General features: G+C 29.5%; 3 protein-coding genes across 6 annotated transcripts; all 3 read left to right on the forward strand.

Annotated features, from left to right (window-relative positions):
• The first annotated feature begins 1,710 nt into the window (after window positions 1-1,710).
• On the forward strand, window positions 1,711-2,335 carry LOC146884855 (uncharacterized protein At4g14450, chloroplastic-like). The gene has a single exon (XM_085675791.1). The coding sequence runs from the start codon at window positions 1,784-1,786 to the stop codon at window positions 2,063-2,065; it is 282 nt and encodes a 93-aa protein (XP_085531917.1). The 5' UTR covers window positions 1,711-1,783; the 3' UTR covers window positions 2,066-2,335.
• Window positions 2,336-9,344: 7,009 nt separating this feature from the next.
• Window positions 9,345-11,794, forward strand: LOC114190819 (uncharacterized). Its single transcript, XM_028079868.2, has one exon. The coding sequence runs from the start codon at window positions 9,746-9,748 to the stop codon at window positions 11,555-11,557; it is 1,812 nt and encodes a 603-aa protein (XP_027935669.2). The 5' UTR covers window positions 9,345-9,745; the 3' UTR covers window positions 11,558-11,794.
• A 10,956-nt stretch (window positions 11,795-22,750) lies between these two features.
• On the forward strand, window positions 22,751-24,745 carry LOC114191380 (AT-hook motif nuclear-localized protein 20-like). Of its 4 annotated transcripts, none has more exons than XM_085675453.1 (2): window positions 22,751-22,865; window positions 23,574-24,745. In XM_085675453.1, exon 2 carries the CDS (start codon window positions 23,864-23,866, stop codon window positions 24,431-24,433), a length of 570 nt encoding a protein of 189 aa, XP_085531579.1. In that variant the 5' UTR covers window positions 22,751-22,865; window positions 23,574-23,863; the 3' UTR covers window positions 24,434-24,745. The 4 variants fall into 4 exon arrangements, with proteins under 4 accessions (XP_085531579.1, XP_027936350.2, XP_085531578.1 ...); XM_028080549.2 differs by lacking the exon at window positions 22,751-22,865 and adding an exon at window positions 22,872-23,482; XM_085675452.1 differs by lacking the exon at window positions 22,751-22,865 and adding an exon at window positions 22,872-23,463.
• The last annotated feature ends 3,216 nt before the right edge of the window (window positions 24,746-27,961 follow it).

Raw genomic sequence — 27,961 nt, forward strand, 5'->3', positions numbered from 1 at the left:
TTCAATTGTTGTTTTTATGAAGAAAATATTTTATGAAAACTTAAAATAAATATAACATTTAAAATAAATAATATAATATTTTCAGAAATATTGAAGAGAATTTACGGTAGTTGGAAAGATGAATAATTTGAAACGGATGAGGGCTAAAAACATATAAATAATATTTTTTATATAGGAATTGGAAAAGTAACTAACTTCTTTAGTAGGGTTGTTTCTTTTTTAAATTTTAATAGATCTATTCTTGAAAACATAAATTTTCAAATAATTAATTTATAAGAATTGAAGCTCAAGAAAAAAAGGTTGATATTGTTTTTGGATGATATTTTTAAATTATGCTTCGAGAATAATGTTTCCAAAAAACATTTAGTGAAAATGTAATTTTATAACATGAACCAACACCCTCAACTGAATCCAGTAACACTATACTAGTGCTTGATTTGTGTTGGTTATCTGTGCAATAAGTCTGTGACACGTGGATTTTGTGAGTAGAAGGTATATAATTGACCACGCTACCTACACCTTAGCCGTTGGATTGAAAACGATTTCTGACCATTGGATTTGCAATTAGTTTATTTCTTGTTTTTAAGGTCTCCAACTTCTTACAAATGTCTTCAAAACCCTCCGACAAATTTTCTTGTAGACTTTCTCGGTCATAAAATCTAGTTTATATGATTCATTCAGCATCCGGATTAAAATAATCTTATACACATATTCATATTCCACCATTCCTTTAACTATTAAAAAGAATTATATTTATTACTCTCTGGATTAGCTAAATAATTATATCAGTAAATGTATTTTATGAATTGCGAAAGTATTTTAAAATATAGTTTTTGTCCTTACCCCATGGCAGGCGTTAACCAGATATATTCCTCCTGCACATCAAATCATATGTTCTGAAAATTCCCATCACTACCTTTTCTCTACAATATCTAGCCTGTTACCAAAAGGAGAAAGAAGAAGAGAAATTTATTTGATAAAGTAAAATAAATTTAGAAATGATAATGAGAGATTAATTAATGGAAGATGGAGGGATTAGAGTGATAGAATGAGAGATTAAGAGGAAAGAGTGAGGGTTTTGGCTTGTAGTGATGATGTGATTTGAGAGGGACCTAATAAGTGGGATTATTGTGTGTTGATAATAGAAAAACGTCAAAAGAAAAGAAACAAAAGAGGCATTATTTTTGTGTATTGATGTGTCTATCTTCCCCTCTACCTCTCTCATGTCTTAGATTATAATAATATCATTCAATTCATTATTCTGTGTGGTGTCTATCATTCAACCTTTGACTCTCATCTACTTTTTCCTCCTTTCCACATCTTCCAATCAAATGCCAAAACAACTCTCTTCCTCACAACCATGTCCACCACTACTTGCATTATTTTAATTTAATATAACATTTCAATTCTATTTATTTTCATACTAATATTTGAATATTTATATCATATTGAATTTGAAATGGCAGAAGGATTTAAGAAGAAAAAGATGAAATATTGAAAGTAGAAGGATGCTATATTAAGTAAATGAAACCCGTAAAAGGGGATAGTGAGCCATTGAATAGAGCAGCCAGCTAGCCAGCCAGCGGAGCCGAACCGAGCTGAGCTGTATGACAGATAGGTGGACCCCACTTTCATGACCCTTTCACTTCCCAACGTGTGTGTCTGCACTCTCTTCCTTTATTTCTTTATTACATATATAAAAAAAAAAAAACAGCACAATTTGCATTCCATCTTCAACATAATCACTCTTCTCTTCTGTTCTCGTTTCTTCTCTGGTGTTCCAATGTCAAATCCCCAGACAAACAATAACCGCCACCAGCCCAGCCGCCTGCAGCGGCGGGCCCCCTCCTCCCTCCAAATCAACCGGCCACTCAAGTGGAACGTCGCCATCCCCCTCCTCTCGCCCCTCGCCTCCTCGCCGCCGCCGCTCGAGGTTAAGCCGCCGCAAGAGGCGCCGCAGCACGAGCCGGAGAAGGTGAGCGTGTCCTTCAAGAAGTGGCAGCACCCGGCGGCTCCCTTCTGTTACGAGCCGGCGCCGATGGTCCCTCCCTTTGTTCCCGTGTAGATAGAAACAAAAGGAAGAGATAGCAGAAGGTTGCTGTTAATGGTCCATAATTAGAGAGAATTATGATCTAACGCTGTATTTTAATATTCTTCCTTTTTTCTTTGGGGGAAGCCTTTGCCTCGTTTTTGCACGCCGGGATATCACCAATTCATCAACACACACCCTGCGTGTTTCTTCCCTTTTTTTTTTTTTTTCTTTTTTTCAGCTTTTCCCTGTTTTTATTTTGCCTTTATATGCTGGGACTTTAATTAAAATTACTCCATAGGAACACATCTCTCTCTTTTTCCCTTCTTAATGTTCAGTTTTTGCACAATCTGTTTCTGTTATTCGTTTGTACGAATTATTCCAACAATAAGGAAACAATTAACGTAATCTTTAATCTTTAATGTTTTTCTTATCCGATGCCTCGGATGTTGTGTTGTTGTGGATGATACACCACCACCACCACCAGTCTGTGGAATCCTATATTGATTTCTTGAATGGATTTTTGTGTGCGTTCGAGCGGCTCAAGGTTTCAACTTCCAACACAATGGAATCAAATCACTCCTGTGCTGGTCTTTCCGACACGCTCAATTTTTTAGTGTTTAATTTTGCTGTGAAATGTTGTTAAATAGGTACTGAATTGAATTATATATATATGAAAAAATCAATAATGAAAATTGAATCTTAATGTTTAGTGGGAGGAGTCAAGGATGCGTCCTTGATTGTATGCCCCACAATTGACGATTTTTATTCTGGTTGTCTTTCCTGAGCGCGGTGTTCCAGATTGATCTTGGAACTAGTACTGCTGAAATTTGAAGTAAAAAATGTAGATGAATATGCATCCCAAAAGTAAAGAAGTTGAAGGTTGTCTGATTCACAACGTAAAAAAATAAGAATTAGTTAATTTTTATTTAACGTGATTTTTTTTTATTTTATAATTGATTTTAAAAAAAAATCTACGTTAAAATATCAATTATAATTAATTTTACGTTATTTTAATGTATAACCAAACACGCACCACGTTGATGCATCACCAAATACGCAGGGAGAATTATGACTTGTTAACTGTGGTACGGTGGTTTATGCGTGAGAATGAATAGAATGAGATTTGGCAGTAACAATGGCAATAGACAGTGTTGATGTGATGTTGATTGTATGCAAACAGCACATGTGGTGTTTCCGACATCTATGATTCAACAACTATCCAACCCACATGTCCACAAGATTGCTATTCCTAAATAATTCTTCCTTCTGTCACCAAAATCACAACTGTTTGCCCTCATTTTACAGATTCACCTTTTTCCCCTGTTTTTCAGTAATCAAAGTTTAGGTGAGTTTGGTTTTCGCAACTCACCAAATTTAAAACATGTCTATTTAATATGTCTAAGCCTAAGAAAGTTTGAGAATTACATATCAACAATATTTAAATTTAAGTTAACAGAATATTTCGAAAATATGTTCAACTTTGTTTACATTTTTTTTTTTGAAACGTGACTTACACATATTCTCCTAAAATATGATTTTATTAAAATTTATGACAATGATGAACACGTATAATAAGATGATTCATTCTGGGAACGCAATATGCTTCCTGTGTGTAAAAGTTGACGCACTTTTTTATACACTGCAATATGTGTGAAGTGAGATAATGTTAATTAAACAATATTTATTCTTAGTTTTAATGAAAAAAAAAAAAACTTCTGCAAATAAATCTGTGTCAATTGATATAGTGTGGGTGAGTATCTATTTAGATTAAAATTTGTAATAAATTAATGAATCTCATTTTTTTTAAAAAAAGGCCTACCATTTACAATACAAATGTTCCATGAAACCCAAGATAAGGTACTCATCACTTTGAAAGATTATATTACAAAATTGTGCGTATAAACTTTGAAACAAAACTGTTTCAAATAAGGTGAGACTTCTATTTTTTTAAATATTTTTCAAAACCTTTCCAAAATATCACGTGAATCGAAAAAAAAATGATATTTTGATACCCAAAACTTGACACTATTGTCTAATGGTTGTTTTTTGTGCGAAACAATCTTTTTCCAAATCCTAAATTATTCATTAAGCGCTTAACACTCTCAATGAATTCATTCGTAAACATGAGTGAAGATGAAACTAAGAATCAATACAGACTTTAATAAGAAAAAAATAATTATATTTTGAAACACATTTATAAGGATAAAATAACAATAAAAAGGTAAATTTTTGTACTTGTAAAAGAAAAAATAAGACGGAAAATATCAAATGAGTATAAACAAACTTTTGCGTAATGCTCGATAAAAATTTAGGAAGATTCGTTAAGGGGGAGAAAAAAAGATTTCAAAAATCCACACAACTACTATAAAATGTACTTCTAACCCAGATTGCTTCTTCTGTGACCACTTTATAATATGAGTAACCCTACATCTGCGTAATTAATAATTAGATTATCCTAATATGAGTTCAGGAATCTTAATATTTTTTAACAGAAAGGAATCTTAAGGTTAGAGAAGATGGCACATGCTTTCCGAAGTATCAAAAACAGAAGGTGATTTGTACTAGATTTATTGCTTTGTGACTATTTATAGGCATCAAATTTTAATTAATTTATCTTTTTTACGAATTAATTTTATTGAGATGTTGGGAAGTAATAACTTGTATGGGCATGAGAAGAAAGGTAATAGTACAGTAAGTTATTGTGAAAATTGAAGCGAGTTATTAATGAAATTGTTGAGGTTTGCGTTGAGTGAAAGGCAAAGATACGCAGATTTGAGTGGGGAAAGTGAAAGAAGAAAAGAAGAAAAGAAGGAAGGCATTGCAATGAGATAAAGTTATACGGCAAATATAGAAATGTTGGTTGCTGATACGCAAAGCAATATTCTATCTTCGTGCCTTTCTTTTTTTCTCTTTTGTCCTTTCTACTATACATCTTCCTCATGCACCCAACAACGATTCTTTTCTATTTCTTTCCCATTTATTGCTTAAGCCATTCTTGACATTATTAGGTAAGTAATATAGAAGGGATAAATAATTCATTTTGGTGTTAAAGTATTAATCGTAATTTATATATCAAATAATGATGCTAATTAATTCCTCAGATATTAAAATTTAAATCCTTTAAATGAATTCTTACTTTTTTTAGGAAGATATATTTTTTAATATTTTTATAAAATCAGACTATTAGAATGAATATTATAATTTAGTTATATTTTTAGTTAATGAGAGATCTCTCTACCATGATGTTTTGGTATGGCCGGTCCAGTACCGCAAAATTTTCGAATTATTTGTCTTGCATTTCTCCTATCTCTTGTCTGTTTAATTTCTAAGGTCTCTCGTTGGTCTTAAATCGCTTGGATGGTACTTGCATAAGGCATTCTGAATGGATAGAAAAAATAAATTTAAATATTATATAAGATGAAAGACCCATAACTTCATTGTCTTAAGGTTTTGAGATAAAAGTGATGTCAAATACCTTATATGTGTAAGGTTGATGTCATATATATATATATATATACATATATATATATATATATATATATATATATATATATATATATATATATATATATATATATAAATATATATATATATAGAGAGAGAGAGAGATAAAGAGAGAGAGAGAATAACAATTTCTCAATGATTATAACTCATATGAAACATAAACCCATCAGTGGTCAGTGGTATCAAAGTCGATGGTTCAAAGTGACTGACCACAAAACCATAACAAAAGCGATCACCATAGGCCGATGGTTCGAATGATTGACAACATAACCATAACACAAAAAAAGGGATCACCATACAGGAAAAATATACCATATGAAAAAGAAAAAAAAGGTACTTATCTGTGAGGAGAGATTGTTGGAAATAGTCCAATTGTGAGTCAAAGTCCCACATTGGATACAAAATACAAAGTTAAACACTATACTATATAAGATGAAAGACTCATAACCCAAAACACTCTGATGCCTAAATTAGTAGGTGACTAATCACAAGAGTATTAAGTGATGCATGTGTCTCAGCAATCATACCTTAGCCTTTATTCTTTTATTTATAATCGATGTTAAGAGCTTTTACCTTTTTGTTAACCTAATCACAGTCCAATCATACCTTAATCAACATTAGTTGGTTGATTCATGATTATCATTAGTTAAGTGTTAATCTAACTTTTATTTTCCAACCGATTGTTCTTGCCAATCGGTGTTGAAAGATGTTCAGCGACCCAAAGATGATTGATCACAGAATAATCAATCTAAGGATGATCGGTCCAAAGGTACACCATACACATAATATAATAAATGTTTTGTTATATATACATTTAAATCGTTATATTACTACACGTATTTTTAGAAGGTATTTATTTTATTTTAGTTGTTTTTATATGGAAGGAATATATTAGTAGATGTGTTTAGACAAGTTACAACTCATGAGTTTTACATTTCTTTTTCATAATAGATATAAAGACATTTTATTAGTTTTAAACATGTGTTGCAAACTTTCTATTGAAAAGAAAAAATATGTTTTCAAATACACGTTAATATATAATTCCTTAAATTCCGAATAAAGATAAGAATATAAGTTGTTATTGGAGATGCTACATAATTTAGAGATGAAATGAGTTTATCCTGATTGACTTATATTTTGTAGTATCATAAATTAAATGACAGAAACAATTAGATAAATTCAATTAGAATAAAAGTTATTAACGATATTATTAAAAATTCAAATAAATGTGAATTTATAATAAGAAAGTTCAGTATTATATATATATTATTTTAAGGTTTTGTGTTAAAGGTGATATAATTTTAGTTGATAAAGCAAGTAGTTATTCTGGGAGGGTGAAATTCTTTGTGGTGTGGCTTCCATGTGTTTTTGAGAAGAAGAAAAAAAATGTTGTAGTTGAAGAAAAGTGTTAGTGTAAACTAGAAATCCTAAGTAGAAAAAGAGGCTTTTAAAACAATAATTTGGTTTTGGATGTACTTTTTGTTCACACAAGAGATCCATCCATATCTGCATGTTCATCAGTTATTGGAAGGAAAAAGAAGGAGCTTTCGTGTCACATTTAGACTAATAATTGGTCATTGAAAAAGAGGCTTTACAATAATTAAGATATTATATATAATATAAGGTTTTTCTTGGCAAACATCTTAACAAAATGTTTAGGGACTAATAATTCATCCATCAATATATAATAATTTCCAAATTTTAGAGTTATTCATATAATTTGCTTACCTAGTTATCGGTTTCTCCTTGCACTTCCACACAATTTTTCTGTATCTTCAAAAGATTTCAATTTTTCCATAATATTCTTCTGGTCAATAAAAATTAATAACTCTTTATTCTTTTCTCTTTTCTCTTATTTATTTACTGTACTCTTCTGACCAATAAAAATAAATTAATCTTTTCTTTCTTTTTTTCTTATTTATTTACTGTACTGTTATCACTCAATACCCCAAACTAATAACTAGGAGAATACAGTAATTGGAGGTGTTCAGTAAGAACACTACCATAAAGAATATAAAAGAGAGAAGAAAAAAAGGTGATTTATTTTTATTTATCACAGAATTTTTTTGTTGAAAAATTGAAATCTTTTGGAGGTCCAGAAATATTGTTTGGAGGTGCAAGGAGAAACCCATGTTATTGTTGTCCTGATTTGTAGATATTTGTATGGACTCGGCCCAGAAATGACAGAGCACAGCCCAAAATATCGGGCTTAATAGCCTGGACCCATAATTTGGCAGACAACAGCTGTATGATACGACGTACGATTTACGCAACAAACAATGCTTGAATTTTAACGTACCACTACCACAATAACAAACTTCTAAATTATAAAAGAAAAATAAGAGGTAAAATAAAAAGCTAAAAGGCACCAAATGTTTTTATTACGTTGAAATCGACGTCTTACATTTTTAGAAACAGCTAAATGTAACTTCTATAAAAAAATATATTACATAAATTAATAATTACTATTGAATATTTAATTTTTTTTTATTTTTTTTTCTCTTATAAATATAAATAAAAGAATTTATTCAAATAATTATTTACGTATTTGTGAGGATTATAGTTTATTCTTGAATTCACCAAGATTATTAATCAAATTAAAACTATAGGTCTAGTTAATGATTAAACTGAATTAACTCACTCTTGCTTTCATATTATTCTTATCTCTAATTCAAACAAAACATCAAAACATTTATTTTATCCTATGCAGTTTTATAAAATGAATATAAATCGAAATGAATTTGTCTAGCAATACGAACAATATTTTTTATATATTCATGGATGAATTATTGGTTCCTCGTTGTTTTGTGCAAACTGCTGGTTATGAAGGACAAATTAAGAGGGTTAAAATACTTAACTCATAACACACTTTTTGTTGACTTCATAAGATAATGCATGGCTCGTCCAATCCTAAAATTAAGTTATAAATGAAAAATAATATACAATTTTTAAAAGATAATACAATTCTAAAAACTTTAATAAGTTTTAAAAATGTAAAATTATAACCAGCTAATAATTTTTTTTTAAATATAACTTTTTTCTATAATAAAACTCAGTAAAAGCATTAAAATTTTTAATCAAAATTATTTATTCAAAAATAAATAAAACTTCATAATGATATATGTAACCATTTAGTTTTACATTTATAAACTATTTCATTAATTAATTTAATAAACATTTTGAATTCAACAAAGAGCTTATCAACTAAACATATCTAAGTATCATCAAACTCAATGAAATATTAATATATAATTTCTAGGACATTATTTGAATATATATATATATTAACAATTAGAATTTGCATGGATTCCCGTTGTATACTCAACGTCTCCCTTTGTATCTTTCAATATGTTTCAATCACTAAAAAGAAGTGAAGTAAAAAAAAAGTATTCGCTAAAATGTTTGATTTTGTTATATTTTAAACATATAAAAATATTTTGTAGTATTTTATCTTTTAAATTAAGATTATCTCTATTATTATGAAGGTCATTTTATTAAATTTTAATTTTGTATCTGTAGATTTTATGTTAAATAAGTCTAATTAATATTTTATTCAATTAATAATAAGAATATATATTTTTTAGATAAAATATATTTTTTAATTTTTATAGCCTAATACCTGTATATCATATTAATTTATTTTACTACTAATGTCTTAAAATTTGTATTTAAATTCATAATCTTTTTCTACGATTGGTAATAGATACTAGTAATGCAAACAATTCAAAATAATATACTAAAAGAAAAAGAAAAGCTGGAATGATTCAATTCAAAATCGTGAGCCCTGACTTCTGACGCCACTTTTCAAAATTTGATTTCTTTTTTGAAATTGAATGGATAGTTCTGAAATAGCGATGAAAGCAAAACCAAAGCAATCATTCACCTCCCTCTTTCGTCCCTCTCTACCCTTTTCTATTTCAATTCCTTCTTTCCCTCCACTTTCTGTCTCTTCTCTTTTCACCTGAACATTTTTTTTCCCAGTTATCCTCCATCCCTCATCGAGTTTTTTTCTTTGGCCACGCACAAACAATCTCATTGCACCCTTTGCTTTCTTTCTCCGCCCCACCAACAATTCCATTCCCTAAACCGCTGTTCAGCGTCAAAGTTTGCAGCTTTGACAAGCTACCAGGCTCTTTTATTTTTGTTCCCCACAGTGGGTCTTGTCACGCGATTTGAATGAAGGGCATTTGGTGAAAGTGGTACATAGCTATGGTCGCTGAAGCTTGGATTGTGAAGATGGGTAACCAGGTAAGTGCCAATCTTAAACAAGCTCTTCTTCTTGAACCCTCAGCCAGGAAAAAGCACAACCCCAAAAGGCAAGATAGTAGCAGTAAAGAAGTAATTGGAATTCTTTCTTTTGAAGTAGCAAACGTAATGTCTAAAACCATTCATCTTCACAGATCCTTGTCTCATCCTGAGATTATGAAGCTCAGGAACGAGATTTCCAACTCACAGGGTATTCAAAACCTGGTTTCCTCCGAAGAGGGTTATCTTCTCGAGCTGGCTCGAGCAGAGAAGCTTGAGGAGTTGAACCGTGTTGCTAGTGTGGTTTCTAGGTTGGGAAGGAAGTGTTCTGAGCCTGCCGTGCAAGGTTTTGAACATGTTTACGGGGACATTGTTAACGGGGTTATAGATGTGAAGGAATTGGGGTTCTTGGTTAAGCGTATGGAAGGAATGGTGAGGAAAATGGATAGGTATGTTAGTGCCACCAGGAGTTTGTACAGTGAAATGGGGGTGTTGAATGATTTGGAGCAAGCAGTAAAGAAGTTTCAGCATAACCAGCACGAGGAGAACAGAAGGGCGTTTGAACAGAAACTCACATGGCAGAGGCAAGATGTGAGGCATCTAAAGGAGATTTCACTTTGGAATCAGAGCTTTGATAAGGTTGTTGAGTTGTTGGCCAGAACAGTTTGTACCATTTATGCTAGAATCTGCATAATCTTTGGTGATTCTACGTGGAGGAAGAGTACTACTAGTCTTGGGCTTAGTGGAGATTCACCACCACCCATGCGAAGTGAATGCAAGCTAATGTCTGGCCAGATTGGTGCTCCTTTGAGTTCTGAGAAGTTGAAAAGCAATCATGGCAAGAGAAATAATGGTCATGGTTATCATTTGGGTTCCACTGCAAGAACTACTGTGGGAACAAGGGTAACTGCTTGGAAGCCTCAAACAGATATCAGGAGAGGTGAATTACCATATCTTCAACTTGAAGATTTTGGTTTTCCTTGTGGAACAAGTCCGGGGAAACTTTTCATGGATTGTTTAAGCTTAAGCAGCTCGATTTCGAAATTTGATGATGACAATGATGATTATGTTGTTGACAGTGAGGAGCAACATAAGATTTCAAGCTATCATAGTATTGGTGTTGAGAATAAGGTGAAGAAAAGGGAGCAGTTGTACCATTCTGGTGATCTGAATCATGTTCACAGTAGCGTCCCTATCACTGGAGATCTAAGTTTGTCAAGCTTTGGTCCCCACAGTAGATTGACACTTTATGCTCCTCCTTCTACACTTGGAGGGTGTGGTCTAGCAATGCACTATGCCAATGTGATAACCGTGATAGAGAAGTTCCTAAAGTATCCACATTTAGTTGGTGAGGAAGCTAGGAATGATCTATATCAGATGCTACCATCGAGCTTAAGGTTGTCTCTGAAAGGCAAACTAAAGAGCTATGTGAAGAACTTGGGCATATATGATGCTCCTCTTGCTCATGACTGGAAGTTAACTCTAGATGGGATACTGAAGTGGCTTGCTCCACTGGCTCATAATATGATCAGGTGGCAAAGTGAGAGGAATTTTGAGCAACACCAAATTGTTAGTAGGACATATGTGCTGCTATTCCAGACATTGTATTTCGCTGATAAGGACAAAACAGAGGAAGCTATGTGCCAACTTCTCATGGGACTCAATTACATATGTCGTTATGAACAACAACAAAACGCCTTGTTGGGTTGTGCTAGTAGTTTTGATTTTGAAGATTGCATGGATTGGCAATTGCAATGTGGCGCTTTTCCCAGTTGACATCATTTTGATGCGGCATTGAATTCTAAACTTAGTACATTTAGGACTCTTGTTAAAGGCTTGAAAGGGGGCAAAAAAGGATTGTACTGAAGTTGTAAATATGTTTTTTGTGCAGTTCACTTGATGCTTTACACTATGCTTTCGTTATTTATTTTGGGTACACTGCTTAAATTAAGCTTTATCACAACTGTTATTGTTATGAATGACACAGACTAATATTGATATTGAATTTATCCATGTCTTATTTCTTTGGTTAATGTTCATTTATTTGTACATTTACTTCAAGCTATGTTGATATCCTAAATCTCTTATACATTTATTTCAAATCTTTTACTTATTAGTTTTTAGTTGTGATTTATTATGATCGAGTAGTAAGGTCTAATATTGACTTGTTTGTGTGGTTGAGGAACCGATTCAAAAAGTGCGTGTGAAAAAAATTTGAATTGTAAAACTTCAAATTTCAAACTTAAGGTACCTCTCAAACTTATATACCTGGACTGCGTCAACATTCGGGTACAGGCTCATTAAACCTGTGTTTTGGATCTGCACGTGAAAAATTTAAGAACGAAGAAAAATAAGGGAAGATAAAAAATCGAAATATATATTTATTATAAAAATTAGGTTTAAATATATTTGATTCCTATTTAATAATTATATTTTAATAATATTTTAAATTATTTTATTTTATTTAACAATTAAATCTAAGAATTATATTCAATTAATAATTAAATTTAATAATTTATAATTGAATTTCAAAAATAATTAATAAAAACGTGCAGAAAAAAAATATTAGTATAATATTTATAAAAGATATTAAATTCGGTACCGATTTGAAATACACAAAATTATTCATTTTAACCAAAATTGAGATTAAAATGAAAAAAAAATAATAAATATACATACTGAATTGAACAAAAATAATAAATATAGGAACTAAATTGGACAAAAAGAAATAACACAACTACAAACTGACACGTAGACTAACATTGAGATGTGATACAATTATGACTTGACAAATGAATAATTTTTTTAAATTAAAAATAAACTTAAAAAAACAAACAAAAAACGAGATGATACATGACATGCACGATTTAAAAACGTTAATAATTTAAACACCGTTAGTAAAAATGATCAAATTGATCAAAATTTAACAAAAATAAGGACCTAATTGAACATAAAACTAAAATGAGGGTCAAATTAAACAAACACAACGAAGATAGAGACCAAATATATGTTTAAACCTAACAATTATAAAAAAAACATAAACTCTATATAAGCTTCATACATCAAAGATCAAAGTACTAAAGTAAAAATTGTCCAAATAAAACAATATTTTACTTCTACTAAATGTTTTTAAATTTATGTACATTAACTTTAAGAAACTAAATTATGGAAAGACTAGTATTTTTTTAACTATGTTAATTATCTTTAAATATTTTTTAAAAATATTAAATTTGGTAGAAAATAATTAATTAAATAAAGTAAATAATCATTAAATCTTATAAATTTTAACTCTGTTCAGAATAGTATGTTAAAAAGATATACCTAATCATTCCACACTCATATGAGAGAAGGGGCTGAAGGCTAGTAATGAAAAGAGGAGAGTGTTTTATTATTATTATTATTATTATTATTAATATGAAAGAATTAAATTATTCCATCAAAATTTGCAGCAAAATACTTATTGTTGAATTAAATAAAGTCAGATTTCTATAAAAGAAGGAAGTTACTCTTTTTGTTTCCTTTTAATTGTAAGATTTTTAGAAAAATATTCCCTTCAGTATGTGTACTTTGCAAAACTTAATATCATACTGATTACTTTTTTTTTTATTAATTACACTCTTATGTGCTTTTTAATCTCTAAGTAATTTGATGGGTGAAAAGACAAGAGAAAGAAAATTTCAAAAAAAGTTTTATGAAAATAATTTTTATTGTATTTCTCCACAAAACAATCTTAAAAACAAATAAAAAGGATTACAGGGAGTGCAGAATAGTTAACAGTTTTAAAATATAGAAAAAAAGTAGGGAGAGTTTAAAGATAAAAATAGAGATGCGAAAAGAATAAAAAGGATTTTAATCAACGAGTTTTGTTTGCTCAATTTTTTGCTAAGCAAATCTGTTTTGGTTTTCCGCATTTCTCAAAAATCGAAAATGAATTTTTTTGCCCTTCATATCAGGAATTGGATGCGAATGAACATCCAAACTTTATGTCACTCTGACAAAGCTACTCGATGGAAATATCAATTCTAACTATTTGTTTTGAAATCGATATAAAAAAGTTAAACTTCTTTTAATTTGAGTTGTCCTAACTTTGTTTTGTTTTGTTTGATTTGGATTGTACTGGATTTTGGTGTTTTTTATTTTATTTTTTATTTCGCTGATCCATTTTATTTAATTGGATTCTATTTTGTTATATTATCTTTTTTTATACAAGTTTTTTTTTTCTCCGATAAATATTTGTCTTGTGTAACACTTTGGTCTGCGTAAAAATAAAAATTGCGGGTTAACCCATCGGCTCATTTTATTGTGAGACAGGTTACACAATTCAACTCGTTAATTATGTTCCATTTTATTAATTTGAGTTTCATTATATTCCTTTATACAAATTGTTTGTTTTCTTTGATTCGTATAAGTATTTGACATGTGTAACACTCTGGTCTACGTAAGAGTGCAAAAAAATAAATAAATAAAAAACTGGTGGGCCAACCCATGAGTTCATCCTATAGTGGGATGAATTACAATATTCAATCCGCTTTTAAGTCGCAGGCCAACCTGACCCGACTCGTTTTTTTACGGGCTAATAGCGGGTCGGGTTAGCCCGTTTTGTCACCTCTAGCATACACTAAGAAAACTCAATCCTAATACTCCTAGGATTAGTGTGAACCATCATCACTTAGACCAAATACATAGATCATTTCATCATTTACTCCTTGTCATTATTATAACTAGCGTAACATAGGCGTTATCGCCCCTTTGTATACGCATTTTTAAATATGCATGATATTATATTAGTAGGTGGTGATATTGTAATGTTGTTAAGTTAAAATACAAAATAAATTTATATTTATTAAAAATAAAGTGAGATAAATCGAGAAAAGATGAGAAAATGACGGTTATTGAATAAAAAAAAGAAAGAAGATACATAATTTTATAGAAAACATTGTTAATTTTTAAAAATTTAACAAATAATTATATTGTAAGTGTAAAATTGGAATTATTTATTGTGGACATAAAAGAGGGAATCCTCTTTATATATAGTTATAGATTATATCAAAACACATAAAAATGCTCAAATTGAAAATGATTAAACAACTCTGTCATTCTTGCTTAGCAAGCTCATCCATTCGCTCAAAGACTAGAGGCCTTGTCCAACTATCCTAACACTAGAACAATTTTTGTAAGAAATCATCAAACCAGAATCCTAATCATAACCCTAAACCATAAATCCTAATTCATAAACCCATTACCCTAACCCTAATCATAACATATAAACCTTAAACCTCTCACACACACAAATCCTAACAGGAACTCTTCTAAATAACACTAACGTTTTTTTTTTCGATTCTGGGTCATTTTTGAATAGAAAATTATAAAATGGGGTTGTTTGACTAGATATTTATAAATTAGGGTAAAGTCGAGGTGATTTTTGCTGACTTTAAAGAGGAAGTCATTATGTTTCAAAAAAGTTTTTTCAAGAATCATGATAGAAGCAAAGTCGCTAAGTGTGATGATGATTTCTCTTTCCTAGTTCCAAAGAAATCATTATGAGTTATAGCAACATTAGGATGAAGCCATTATGAGTCTTGACGACTTTTTTTTATCAATTTATAAAAGTCATTATGATACATTACGACTTTACTTTTGAATACATTCTTGGTGACTTTTGTCTACATGGCGGTCAGAGTCCGATGAACTTCATCCAATTTTATAATTTTTTGGTCAACTAATTCTATTTTGTAATTTCTGGAAAAAACTGACCCAAATCTAAAAATTAACCAACACTAACACCGGACACTAACTGTTGCACACACTTTTGGATAATTTATATCGACTGAGATATGTTCCTCCCCTTATCTCTGTTTCGCTTATAGTTGAGTTACATATTCTCTAAATTAAAAATATAGTTTAGTTGGTTCAGGCTTACAAAGATAAAGTTATTCTTCACCTTTAACCAATTACATGTCTGAAAGTCCAAATGTAATGAGTTATTTGGCGCCACACTCTTATTACTATGTTTATATTTTTTTTGGTAGCACCAACTGCTTAGTTGGTAATATTTCATATTACCAACTGCTTATTGGATAATATTTACTCAGAACCTTCTAAATTTATGTTTATATATTTTGGTACAATTTGTTTTGATGTTTGAGTTAAAAATGTTAAATTTTTAAAAGAAAAGTTATTTACCCAATAGTTAGCCTATAGGCGAGATTTGAACATGAAGCCATAAATTAAGACTTTAGTGTTAGACTTTCTAAAAAAGAAAAACAAAGAATTAGCAAGTGATGATTAGTAAAGATTAAATCAGCATGGCACACAAGTAAAGATTAAAATCAGCATGGCACACAATTTTTTTGTGAACAAATAAAAGTATTCAACTCCAATGCCAAATATTATTCCTTTAACAAAAATAATAAAATATCCTTTACATTTCAAGGAGAAATAAAAATTAAGTTTCAAAGTAATGTTTTTCGTATCTTTGTTGCTTTTATTTACCTGTATGGAGGGGTTTGTTGTCATTTTGGTAGTTGTTAATGATAAAATTATGGTAGAACAAAAAAAAATCTTTAATAAAGGACATCTTTGGACAATATCAAAGACGAATTTAAATTTTCTACTAGATTTTGTTGTGTTATTTTTTATTGTGTCTTCATAATATACTGATTATCACTAATTTTGACGTCTTAAAATATATTAAAAAATATTTAAAATATCAGCACAATGTATTTTTAATATTCAGGAGAGGATAATAAAAAAAAAATACAATAAAGAATATAGACTCATCAAAGACATGTATAATGGAGTAAGTCGCAGAAAAAAAGTCAAAACTCATGTCTAATATGAGTTTTTTGGGAAGCAATTGATAAAAATAAGATAATATAATTGACTTGTGTAACACATTGCAAACTGGAATGGGCAGGAGCAACGAGTTATATGGAGAAGATTTGAACGAAAGAAGGTATAAGCATTCTTGATCTCTACATGTGTTTAATTTCTCCTCTATTTTTCTTTCTCTATATTTTAATTTTCTTAATTGGAGAAGAGAATAAACAATTTTTCGGAAAAAGACAACGAAATGTAATTGGTCCATAAAAAAATGAAGTTTAATAGAGGAAGAAACTAAAAGAAAATTTTCCTCTCATTATAGTTTCTAACTTTCTTTCATTAAGTCTCCTATATGGAAAAAAATAGTAAAATATTACTTTACTTCGTAATTTAAATAAAAATGTCTTGCTAAATTGGCTTAAACTCTACATCTATACTTAGTGTTTGTATTGGATGTAGAAAATATCCATTACTTACACACAAAATTGTAAGAAAAAACTGTAAATAATCATAAAAATTCATAAAAATAATACATCAACAAATAAAAAAGGAATCAAAATTGAATAATCATTCTCTTAGCTTAAATTTATAAATTAATTTAAAGATTAACTTTATTTTAATATGATCAATAAACAAAATGCATAAAGACAGATATATTTAAGAAGAGTTTTATTTGAAGTAAGAATAAACCAATCAATAAAATTAAAATAAATATTTTCTAAGCTTATAACCAAATTCACAAATCAATAAATAAAAAATATTGCATAATTCAAATTATATTTTCTAAGCTTATTTCTCTTTAGAAAAAAAAAGTTAGACTTACTAAAAATTACAATATTGAATTTAAGACATACTACTACAAAAATGTTCCTTGAACAATGAGTTATTTAAATAATGATAATCTAATAATTAATGTAGAAAGATATAAGGCGTTAAATTTATAATGTTTTACAAGCTTTCTATATGTTTTGTCTAATAAATGATATGATTTTGGATATTAGTTAAGTCATTAACCGATATTGAAAGTTTTTTTTATATCTTTTACCAGACTATTGATGTAAAAAGACATTCAAAACATAATAGATCTTTCTTATCGGCAAACATTATACAAATATTAGAGTATATGTATACTCTAACCTTTTTACAAATATTATAAATTAAGTTCTTCAAGTATATATGTTAAAGAATTTGTTAATAACTAATTTACATACCAAAACAATATTGATCTCCATATTCCATAACTTCCAAAAGAAAATTTACTCAATGCTATATAAATATAGCTAGAATGATTACCTCAGTGATCAGCGACCGAGGTTAGAAGGAGAAATCGGGCCACGATCCCCCCTCCTCCAAATTTTTTAATTTTTTTACATTATTTATATTTTTAAATTTTTTAAATTATATACATTTTTTAATTTTTTTAAATTGTATTAAGTAATATTATATTAAAAATTAATAAAAATTAAATTAAGTATTTTTTTATTTATTTTATAAAGTATAATAAAAAATAATAAAACATAAAATCAAATATATAAAAAAATAAAATTATTAAGATATTTTTTACTTTTTCTTCCATAGTTTTTTGAGTTTCTCATATATATTGTATTAATCTCTCATACTGATTTATTTTCTTTTGTTACTAAAAAAAAGTTAGACAGAAACTCATCATTTTTGTCCTCGTTTTTTTATATATTCTCTTCCATTCTTAAATAAATAAAAAAGATAACTTTCTTTTGTTTCTAGTGAAATATTTATTTAACATTTAACACTAGTTTTTATCTCATGACATTTTTGTATATTCATTTTTTATTAATATAAAAGAAGAAACAATGCATTATGTGATTTGTCATAGTCGATTTTTAATTGTAACTTGATTATCATAGTATTTTTTTAATAATTATGTCTCTCAACTACTCTTTTGATTAGATTAAGATAAATTATTTTTTATTCTTAAACTTTTTTTAAAATGGGTATATTGATGAAAAACAAAAAATAAATTTATTTTTTAAAATTGATAGAGAAACTACAAGTGCAGATGAAAACATGATAACATGATTGCTCATCACATAACAATGAAATGAAAGCTTGTGACTTTTTTTGAATTAAATGCACCTTAATAAAATTGAAAATGAATATTTTGCAAATAATATGATTACTAACATAGAAAAAAGTTAACTAAAAAATTTAATTATGATTCAATTACCATAAATTTAAAATATAAACAAATGATAGACATTTATATATATATATATATATATATATAATTTTTTTATAATTATAAATATACTAGATTATGTATTTATTTTTATTGAATTAGTCACATCAATACTAAATATATGGACTTTTATTTTGGTTCATTCAGAGAAAATTTTGGTAAAAATCCCCCCGTTCTCGATAATAAAAGTATTGTTTCATTGTTCGTTCTACTTAAATAGCTAGCACAATAGATCCAATCGTCAAACTACTTACGACTCTTGCTACTTATCTTCCTAAGATAAAACCATCACCAAACAGTCTCATTGTTCATTTCAATGTTGTCATGATTATCATTAAACAGACAATAAATTGTTGTGTGTGTTGCCTCCATTAATTATCTAACAGTCTTCTACTTGTAACCTCCTGCAAGCTTCATTCATCATAATAATTACCCTTGCATGGTCTTCTCTCACCATAAACTTTTGCCATTATTGTGTGATTTTTTTTTTGTTACATACCTAACTCGTATAGTTATTGGGTTATTTAAAAGTACATTGTGTAATTTAGTATTTAATACCATAGAATGGTGTTGTGTGAGAAATTTGTCACCACACTATCACAAAACAATCTTTTATGTTGGATATTTATGAGTTTTTTTACATTTTTACTTGATGTAACAATCTGATAGGGATGCAAGTGACAGTTTATATAAGACAAAATACTTGACATAAACTTACATATGAGATGTTGATGTTCAACATAAATTTTTGCGTTTATTTTCAGATTTAATTAATTTTGACGTAGACTGAAATATAAAATAAAAACAATACTAATGTTAATTTAAATATATTGAAACATATCGTTATGAGAATCATATTGCAAGAAAAGAAAAAGTTGACAACCTTAATTTAAATAATTTTACATCAGAACTTATAGGGTGTGTTGTAAAACTCAACAATTACGTCAAACTGTATGTAGTGTAATGTAAATGTCAAGTTTTACGTTAAATCCCTAATTGTCGTATATAAAAAGGTTTTGATTATTTACAAAACCATACATTTTATTAATATTTTTCTGAGATAAATTTAAATTGTGTGACATAAAAAATTAATTTTGCTTTAGTGTCATAATCAATCATAGAACTTTTTATGATAACTCTAGTTATTATAAGTTTTTTCATTTTAGAAGTAAAGTGATGAGTAAAATAATGTGGATTTATGTAATAAGAAAATGTACGTGATAATATGTTATATCTTTATGGAATTTTGTGTGTGAAGTAATAAGGATCAGAATTCTTAAAAGAAGATTTCATTCTTGAATATTGTTTATGCTAAAAGGCTTGTTCAAATTCAAGAAGCAATTAGTGATTTAGTTGCATATCAATATTATAGATGTAATTGACCTTTCCTATGTTCAATATAGATTTTAGCTTAGGTTTGTTTTGATTTAGATAGTTTCTTTATTAAGTTAAAATGTTTGGCAAAAGCAAAGAGACTTTAAATTTATGGCTATTTAACAAAAACTATTCTTTTGTTGAATTGTTGTAAAACTTTAGATATCAATAATTTGTTATTGTTAACAGAAGAAAAAGAAATCAAATAATAAGATAAAAATTAAATTATATATAAATTTTATATTAGTACTATATATAATGTACCTGATTATATATGTTTATTGTTTTTTTTTTGAATGAAGGAGAATAACTAAATAATAAAGAACTAAGAGTAGATGGGATAAGGAATGAAATTAAAGTTGGAAAATAAATGTAGAGTGGTATGATGAGAACAGTAAGAAGAAAATTTATCTAAATGAGAATAAATATTATTGAATATTGCAAAACAACATTCATAATTTCACAAATTAAAATTGATATTTATATTATATAAATTTTTTTTTATTAGTGTACCGAATCCTCTTTCCAAATTTATCACATGTAGGTATATGAAAAGTTATACATATCTAAAATTGATATTTAGTTTGTTCAAATTATATATTTCATTAAACATTATGCTTCAGAAATTTTCCGCTTGCATATGACACGGATACACTATTTTAAAAATATTTATAATTATTTATATCATAATATGTAGATTTTTATAGTTTTTTTAAAGTATTTATGATTAGATTTCTACATATACCGTTACACAATTTTTATTCGATAATTATATTATTATTTTTAAATATGTAGTTGCACAAACATGCTAATAATTGCATTTTTTATTTTTTGTTATAATCGGTCTCCAAAACAAACAACTCAACATATTAAAAATTATAATTACAACTCAACATATTTTTTGAACACCAATTTTTAAAAAATAATAATAATATTTCAAAATTTATTTAACAATTTAACTAGTGTTTTTATACTTCCAATTACACCATATATCTAACATACTAGAACAACTTGAAATAAGTTTCTTGTAACAATGTCATATATGGTTCTCTTACTCTATATACATATAGATATATATATTCTCTTACTGAACATTGACAAATGAAAATATGCAAGTAATCTAATTTCATCAATATTAAAAGACATACCTGAATTCCTAATTTGACTTTGCAAATTGTATGTAGAAAGATTGAATTCCAGTAGTCATTTTCTTTACTCCAATGCCTTGAGGACACTATTTTTTTTAAGATATAGTTTATCTTAAATTTTATATTATATCACTAGAATTTAGTATTTAAATCACTTTAGTTAAAAACATAAGTATATTTATGTTCAATATATATATATATAAAAGTTAATGAGGATACATTTTCTTGAATTTTCTTACTCTTGTTCAAATTTCATCTCATTTATTCTTTTCTTGGCACTACCCACAGATAAATTTGAATCTAATCAGGATTTAAGGTGTTCAAAAAATTATTGGCCATATTTTAGAATTTTTAAAGAGCTGCCTTCTTCTTCACCAACTCTACTAATTTAAGGATTTTTCTTAAATTTCAAAAGAGGGTGAAAATTAAATAAGAATGTTCTCAAATCATAAATTTAATGGTGCAACTACAACCAATGATAAATATTAAAATTTTCAAGTTGATTTTAAATCTAGTAGAGGCTTTCAATTAAGTAAGACGTTTAAAAGTGAGACACCCAATTTTACAATTTGAAAATTCTATAGTAAAATGAGCTAAATTCTCAAAATTCAATATTAATTCTCTGGCTTCTTTTATGGTAATTTACTTTTTAGCCTTGATATCATCAACTCATAAACCTCAATATGTTCCAGCCGACAAATCTTAAAGTAGGCACTGTTATCCACCAAAAGAGCACATTTATAATAAATAAATAATTAAAGCACTATAATAATGGATTTGTCAAGATGTGATCTTATTCAATTACTTGTTTCTGAATCTTAACTGGTACAGTTTTAAGTTGTAAGAAGGTTATAAACCACTTCTATTAAACCAAATAAGCTTTTTCCTAAGTCTTCCTTTTGAGGATAAAACATTATAACATGTTAAGAAGATATGTATAAAAAAAGAACACATTAAATGATTACAATTTACGTGTAAATATATATTTTATGACAAAAAAAAAAAGCTTCACTTTGGTTAGTGTAGAGATATAGAAGTAAAGAACACATCAACATAAAAAAGTTAACAACTCAAGCCGGCCAGTAACATTTGTTTGGCATGGACAGTGTCAGAGTTGAGTAGTTGAAATGTATCAGCAGATGAAGGGTTCACCAATATAGCTTCTTCTTCCTCTAATTACCTTTCTCACACACTTGTTCTTTCTTACTCTTACCGTAACGGTGGTATGTATCGGGCCCCGAGAAAACGACGTGCCCGCACCTGCCTACACGCACGCTACCCCACAAAACCCTAATTTCCAAGACCCTCTAAAAGCAGTGCTTATTGTTAGTTCCCATTATATAATACCAGAAGCAACAAGCAAGGATTGGGAAAATTTTTGAAATAAAGATAGTAATAATAATAATAATAAAGTAAGAGAGAAAATATATTGGCTCCCTTAGTAACAGCACAGCACACGCCAAGAAAGAGAACAAATCAAAAACATTTCTTCTCCTTTGTTCTTGTCAAATAGTAGTAGTTTAAGGTCTGTGTTCTTTCTCTTTCTATATCTTATTGTTAGATAGTACTGTCCCCTATTTTGGTTTTCTTAATGATCTCTCTCTATCTTTTTTCTGTTTCTGCCCTCGTATTTGCTCTCTCAGTGCTTGATTCTGTGAAAGGTTTCGCATCTGTTCTGTCTCATGTCCACTCAGATCACTTCTTCATAAATAGCCAAAGAATAATCAAACAAGTTAAAGAAAAAGAAGAAGAGAGAGAACAATTGATGTTCGTCTGATCTTCCATCCTTTTCTTTCCACCTCTTGAAAAAACCTATTTGATAAACTCTTTAGTACCCTTTACTTGATTCTTCTTCAGTATCTGAATCTAATTCGCTCTTCTAAGCACCTCACCTCTCATTCCTTTACTCTCTTTCTGGCCTCTCATCCATGGGACCAACCAAACATCATATCTCACAGGTCTTCCCAGAGAAAACACCTACCCAAACCCTTTGTTTCTTATGAGCTATGCGGGTTTGACTTTTATCTTATTTTAATTTTTTTTTCTCTCTTACAATTACAACGAGGTGAAGGAAACCTAGGAAGACAAAATCAAAACCCCAATCACAAGAAGGTAGCTCACAGGTCAAATTTGCGTTTTCTGGTAAAGGCAATTGAGCTTGCTTAATTGCTTTCTGGGTGTGAAGTAACTGCTATATAATTTTCCTTACCTTAACCTGAATTAATCTTTGCAGTAACAGTAACTCTGGCAAATCCTTGGTGGACAGGTCAGGGAGGGTTATCTGGGGTTGACCCAGGAACCCATTCACCTGGCCTAAGCAAACGCCACACCGACCTTGCAATCAATGAAACCAGTGGTGTCCATAATATAGAAGAAGATGAAGACAATAGAGATGAACCGAGAGAGGGTGCAGTTGAGGTTGGAACCCGCAGACCGAGAGGAAGACCTCCCGGATCCAAAAACAAGCCAAAACCACCCATTTTTGTAACAAGGGACAGTCCAAACGCCCTGAGGAGCCATGTGATGGAGATAACCGGAGGAGCTGATGTTGCCGAAAGTGTAGCCCAATTTGCAAGAAGGCGTCAGCGTGGGGTTTGTGTGCTCAGTGGGAGTGGCTCAGTGGCCAATGTTACTCTTAGACAACCTGCGGCTCCTGGAGCTGTGGTGGCACTTCATGGGAGGTTTGAGATTTTGTCCCTCACCGGGACTTTCTTACCTGGTCCTGCTCCTCCGGGATCTACAGGACTCACGGTGTATCTTGCTGGAGGACAGGGCCAAGTACTAGGAGGGAGTGTGGTTGGGCCTCTAGTTGCGACAGGACCAGTGATGGTGATTGCTGCAACTTTTTCTAATGCAACATATGAGAGACTTCCACTCGATGAAGATGATGAAGGGCCTAGTTCCGCCGCTGCGGTACAAGGAGGAGGATCGCCACCACCGCCACTTGGAATTGGAAGCGGTGGGGGTGCGCAGTTGCAGGGTGGGATCCCAGATCCATCATCTTTGCCTTTGTATAATCTTCCACCAAATGGAGGAGTGGGTCAAGTGGGGCACGAAGCCCTTGCTTGGGCTCATGGACGAGCACCTTTCTGAATTGCAAAAAGTGGTAGAAGAGTTGCATCTAATAATCAAATTTAACCTGCTTATTGTATTCATCTTGTGCTGTATTTTGAAGGCTAGGAATCGGAAGAGTTGCAAGGTTAGAGTACTAATTATATATATATATAGTTGTGAAGAACAGTGAGAGAGGAAGCTATAGCTAGCTACCAAGCAAGCATGCTTATTTTATGATGTACATGGATTATGAACCATCTTTTTTCTCTTTTGCTTCTGTGTTTTGAATAAAAAAGATGATCATGGGCGTCTTTTAATATATTTATGAATAATTTAGTGGTTTTTTCTCCATCTGGTATTTCTTTTCGTCCCTTTATTTCCTGGTTGCATTTTTATTTGATTTCTTTATTATTTTCTTCTATAACTGATGCATTTCATGGCTGTGGTTTAAATATATGATAGAATGGAATGATTAGACTCTCAAAATATGGGGAAGTTGGAGTTTTGAAGGGAGGGGAGATGATCCTAATCATGGGTTGATATGGTTTCTCAAACTTCTTTCACTCTTTCCTTTTTCTGAGATGGGAAAAGAAACCAAATCACTGTTAGGGTTTGTAACCTTCATTAAAACTTCTGCATCTGGAATTTGCTTGTGTGATTGCACAGGGGATAGGGCTAATGCGCAGATCTATTAAATGCTGCCTTCTAGATTCTTGTTCAAATGAATTTAACAAGGATTGGTGTTGTAGGTATACATACATAGATAGATATAGATAGATAATAAAACCTATAATTTTTAATAGGTTAAATATGATCTAGTATATTCATTTTGTATATAGAAATAATATTAATATCACATTATACTAAACAAATCCTTTTATTATTTTGTAATAATAAAAAATCATCGTCAAATATTAAATAAAAATTAGAACAATATATTTTTAAAATTTGAAAAAAATAATAATTTAAAAATACAAATACAAAGAACAAGTTTTAAGAAATTACAAATACCGAAAACACAATTTTTTTTCCAACTTTGATTGGATTCAACGCAGTGTATAAATTTAAGGTCACACAGAAACATCCAGATTAATAGGGCATGATGAAGAAAGAGTGATATATATGTGAGTTGAAAAAAGAAAGAACTCAGCAACATTCATCTGTATAAATATTATGATTCTCTTTTGTCGGTTGTGCAACCATGTTGCATAGAATTAAAGTTCTATAAGCTTTACTGTGGGGTATATCTTCCATAATCTGATGTTTATTCTAGACGACACTGTCTCAGTTTGGGTATGGCTCTCTTCTTTACATTGATTTGGTGAAGTCCCAGAGCCTTGTGTTATTCTACACGCACGTGTTATGTTTATAGGATTTAAGGTGAGTCCCATGAAGACACTCATAAAGTTCATTTGACAGAATGGGGAATTTTCTGCCATACCCTATACATGGATCGATTAGGATGCTACAAAGAGTGACTCTTTCCCCAATATATATTTGAACATAATTGAAAACACTGTTTTCTTCTTTCAAACATTGAGCGTTGTCTTCATGTGCCTGGTGCAAGGTCTCTAATTTAGAAATTAAAATATGGTTCAGACTATTTCGGTTGCAATATGATAATATTATTATAACTGTTCTTTTTCTTGGTCCATGCCTCCTTTAGTTGTTTAAGGGTCATTTACTTGATATGAAAACCCGGTAAAAACATGGGAAGATAGACATTTTAGGGGTGACATAGAAACATGTTGGATATTGACCTTTGTTTTTCTTGCCAATATTATATCAGTCATCTTACAAAGAAATCAAAACTATTATTCGTAAAGTAATCAATAATTAAGCATTTTCACTATTAGATCAACCAATGTGGGTAGTTAGTTAAAAAGCATATATGTTTAAACAAGTTTTTTCAAAATGACTTTTAGGACAAAAATATTAAATGAAAAATGATTGAGTTTTTTTATAGGTAAATCAATTTAAATACAAGTTCAAAATAAAATATTTGAAAAGTTATATACGAAAATTTTGACAAATAAGTTTATTCGTAAAGCCGACTATAACTAACTTAAGGAAAAATTTATGTCATTACAAGCATTGCGTATGATGTCAGATTTTACATCTTTTGACTTTAAAATGGTTTGAAATATGTATCGAGGCTTCAATACACGGAAAAAAGATAAGAAATTAAATGAGTAAAAATTTGTGGAAAAGAAATGATAAAGTGTGTTTGACATTACATTTTAATTGTTTGATTAATCCATAAAATTTTTAATTTAATCAAAGTATTTAGGTTACTGTTGTAAAATCTTTTTTAATAATTGAATTAATTATAAAACATATAAACAATATATATATATATATATATATATATATATATATATATAATACTATCGTATAATTTTTACTTAAATTCTCTCATCATCATTTTCTCTCATGTAACACATAATCATTACAATAAAATAGAAATCATACAAAATAAGGGAAGCTAGAGTTTTTAAATCTTTCATGCATCTATATACCAGAGGTATCTAACTCCACCCATTGGCTACCTCTCATGTCATAAGTTATTGATATAACTAATTATAGACAATTAACTCTATTTTTTGAAGACTAATCCCTTGAATTATACTCGAAAATTTATATATGTCATACTAGTTTTACTAAGTTGTTATGACAACAATGCTACATATCAGAAACTCAATCCACTCATATGACATCTCTATGATTTATCATTCACAATTCTTGTTTACACCGTAAACTAGGTTATAAAAACTTCCATTGAGTCTCACCACATGATATTTTTCTCTATATGAGTTCAATATTAATAGAGTTATCAAAAACTCCATTTCAATATACACTACAAGAAAATATTTTATTAATAATCAATTTTAGTAATCAAAAGTTATTAATGAGACATTTTCTTGTAATGACACAATTTAATCATCTCAATATAGTAATCCCTCTCTAGAAATAACTACTTTCAGGACACACCGTATGTTATATCACAATCACAATATCATATACTCTCATTCGTATACATATTAACTTAATTCAATTACTAATACTATCATATATTTACCATTTATCAAATTTAATAACATTCAACCCTATATATTAATAAAAAAAAAGTATAATAATCTAATAAAAGATAAATAAAATTTAGAATTTACAAATATTAAAATTTATCAAAATTTATAAAATACTCTCTCACTCAATCCATAATTGGTTTCCCTAGCAAATTATAAATATATGTTACAATTCATCAAACCATTTTGCTCGACAAGGGCATCAACACCCTAAAAAATGACTACTTGTCCAATGAGCAAGATAACATGAATTCAAAGTAAAGGTAGGAAAAGTCAATATAGCCAGGCTCAAAAAAATTAGTCTAAGTGGGAGGTCTATAGAGTTACAAGTAAGCGCAACATCAGAAGCCATGCAACTCATATATTAAAAAAACTCATATTTCTTACAAATTTTGTTTTGAAATTTTTTTCGTAGGAAATACTTACAAATTTTGTTGTGAAAAAAAAATTGTAAGAAATTCCTACCAATTTTCTTACAAAA

This window comes from Vigna unguiculata, chromosome 7 (genome assembly GCF_037176805.1).
Source record: "Vigna unguiculata cultivar grain cowpea cultivar isolate G323 ecotype 2 chromosome 7, ASM3717680v1, whole genome shotgun sequence".
Lineage (NCBI taxonomy): Eukaryota > Viridiplantae > Streptophyta > Magnoliopsida > Fabales > Fabaceae > Vigna > Vigna unguiculata.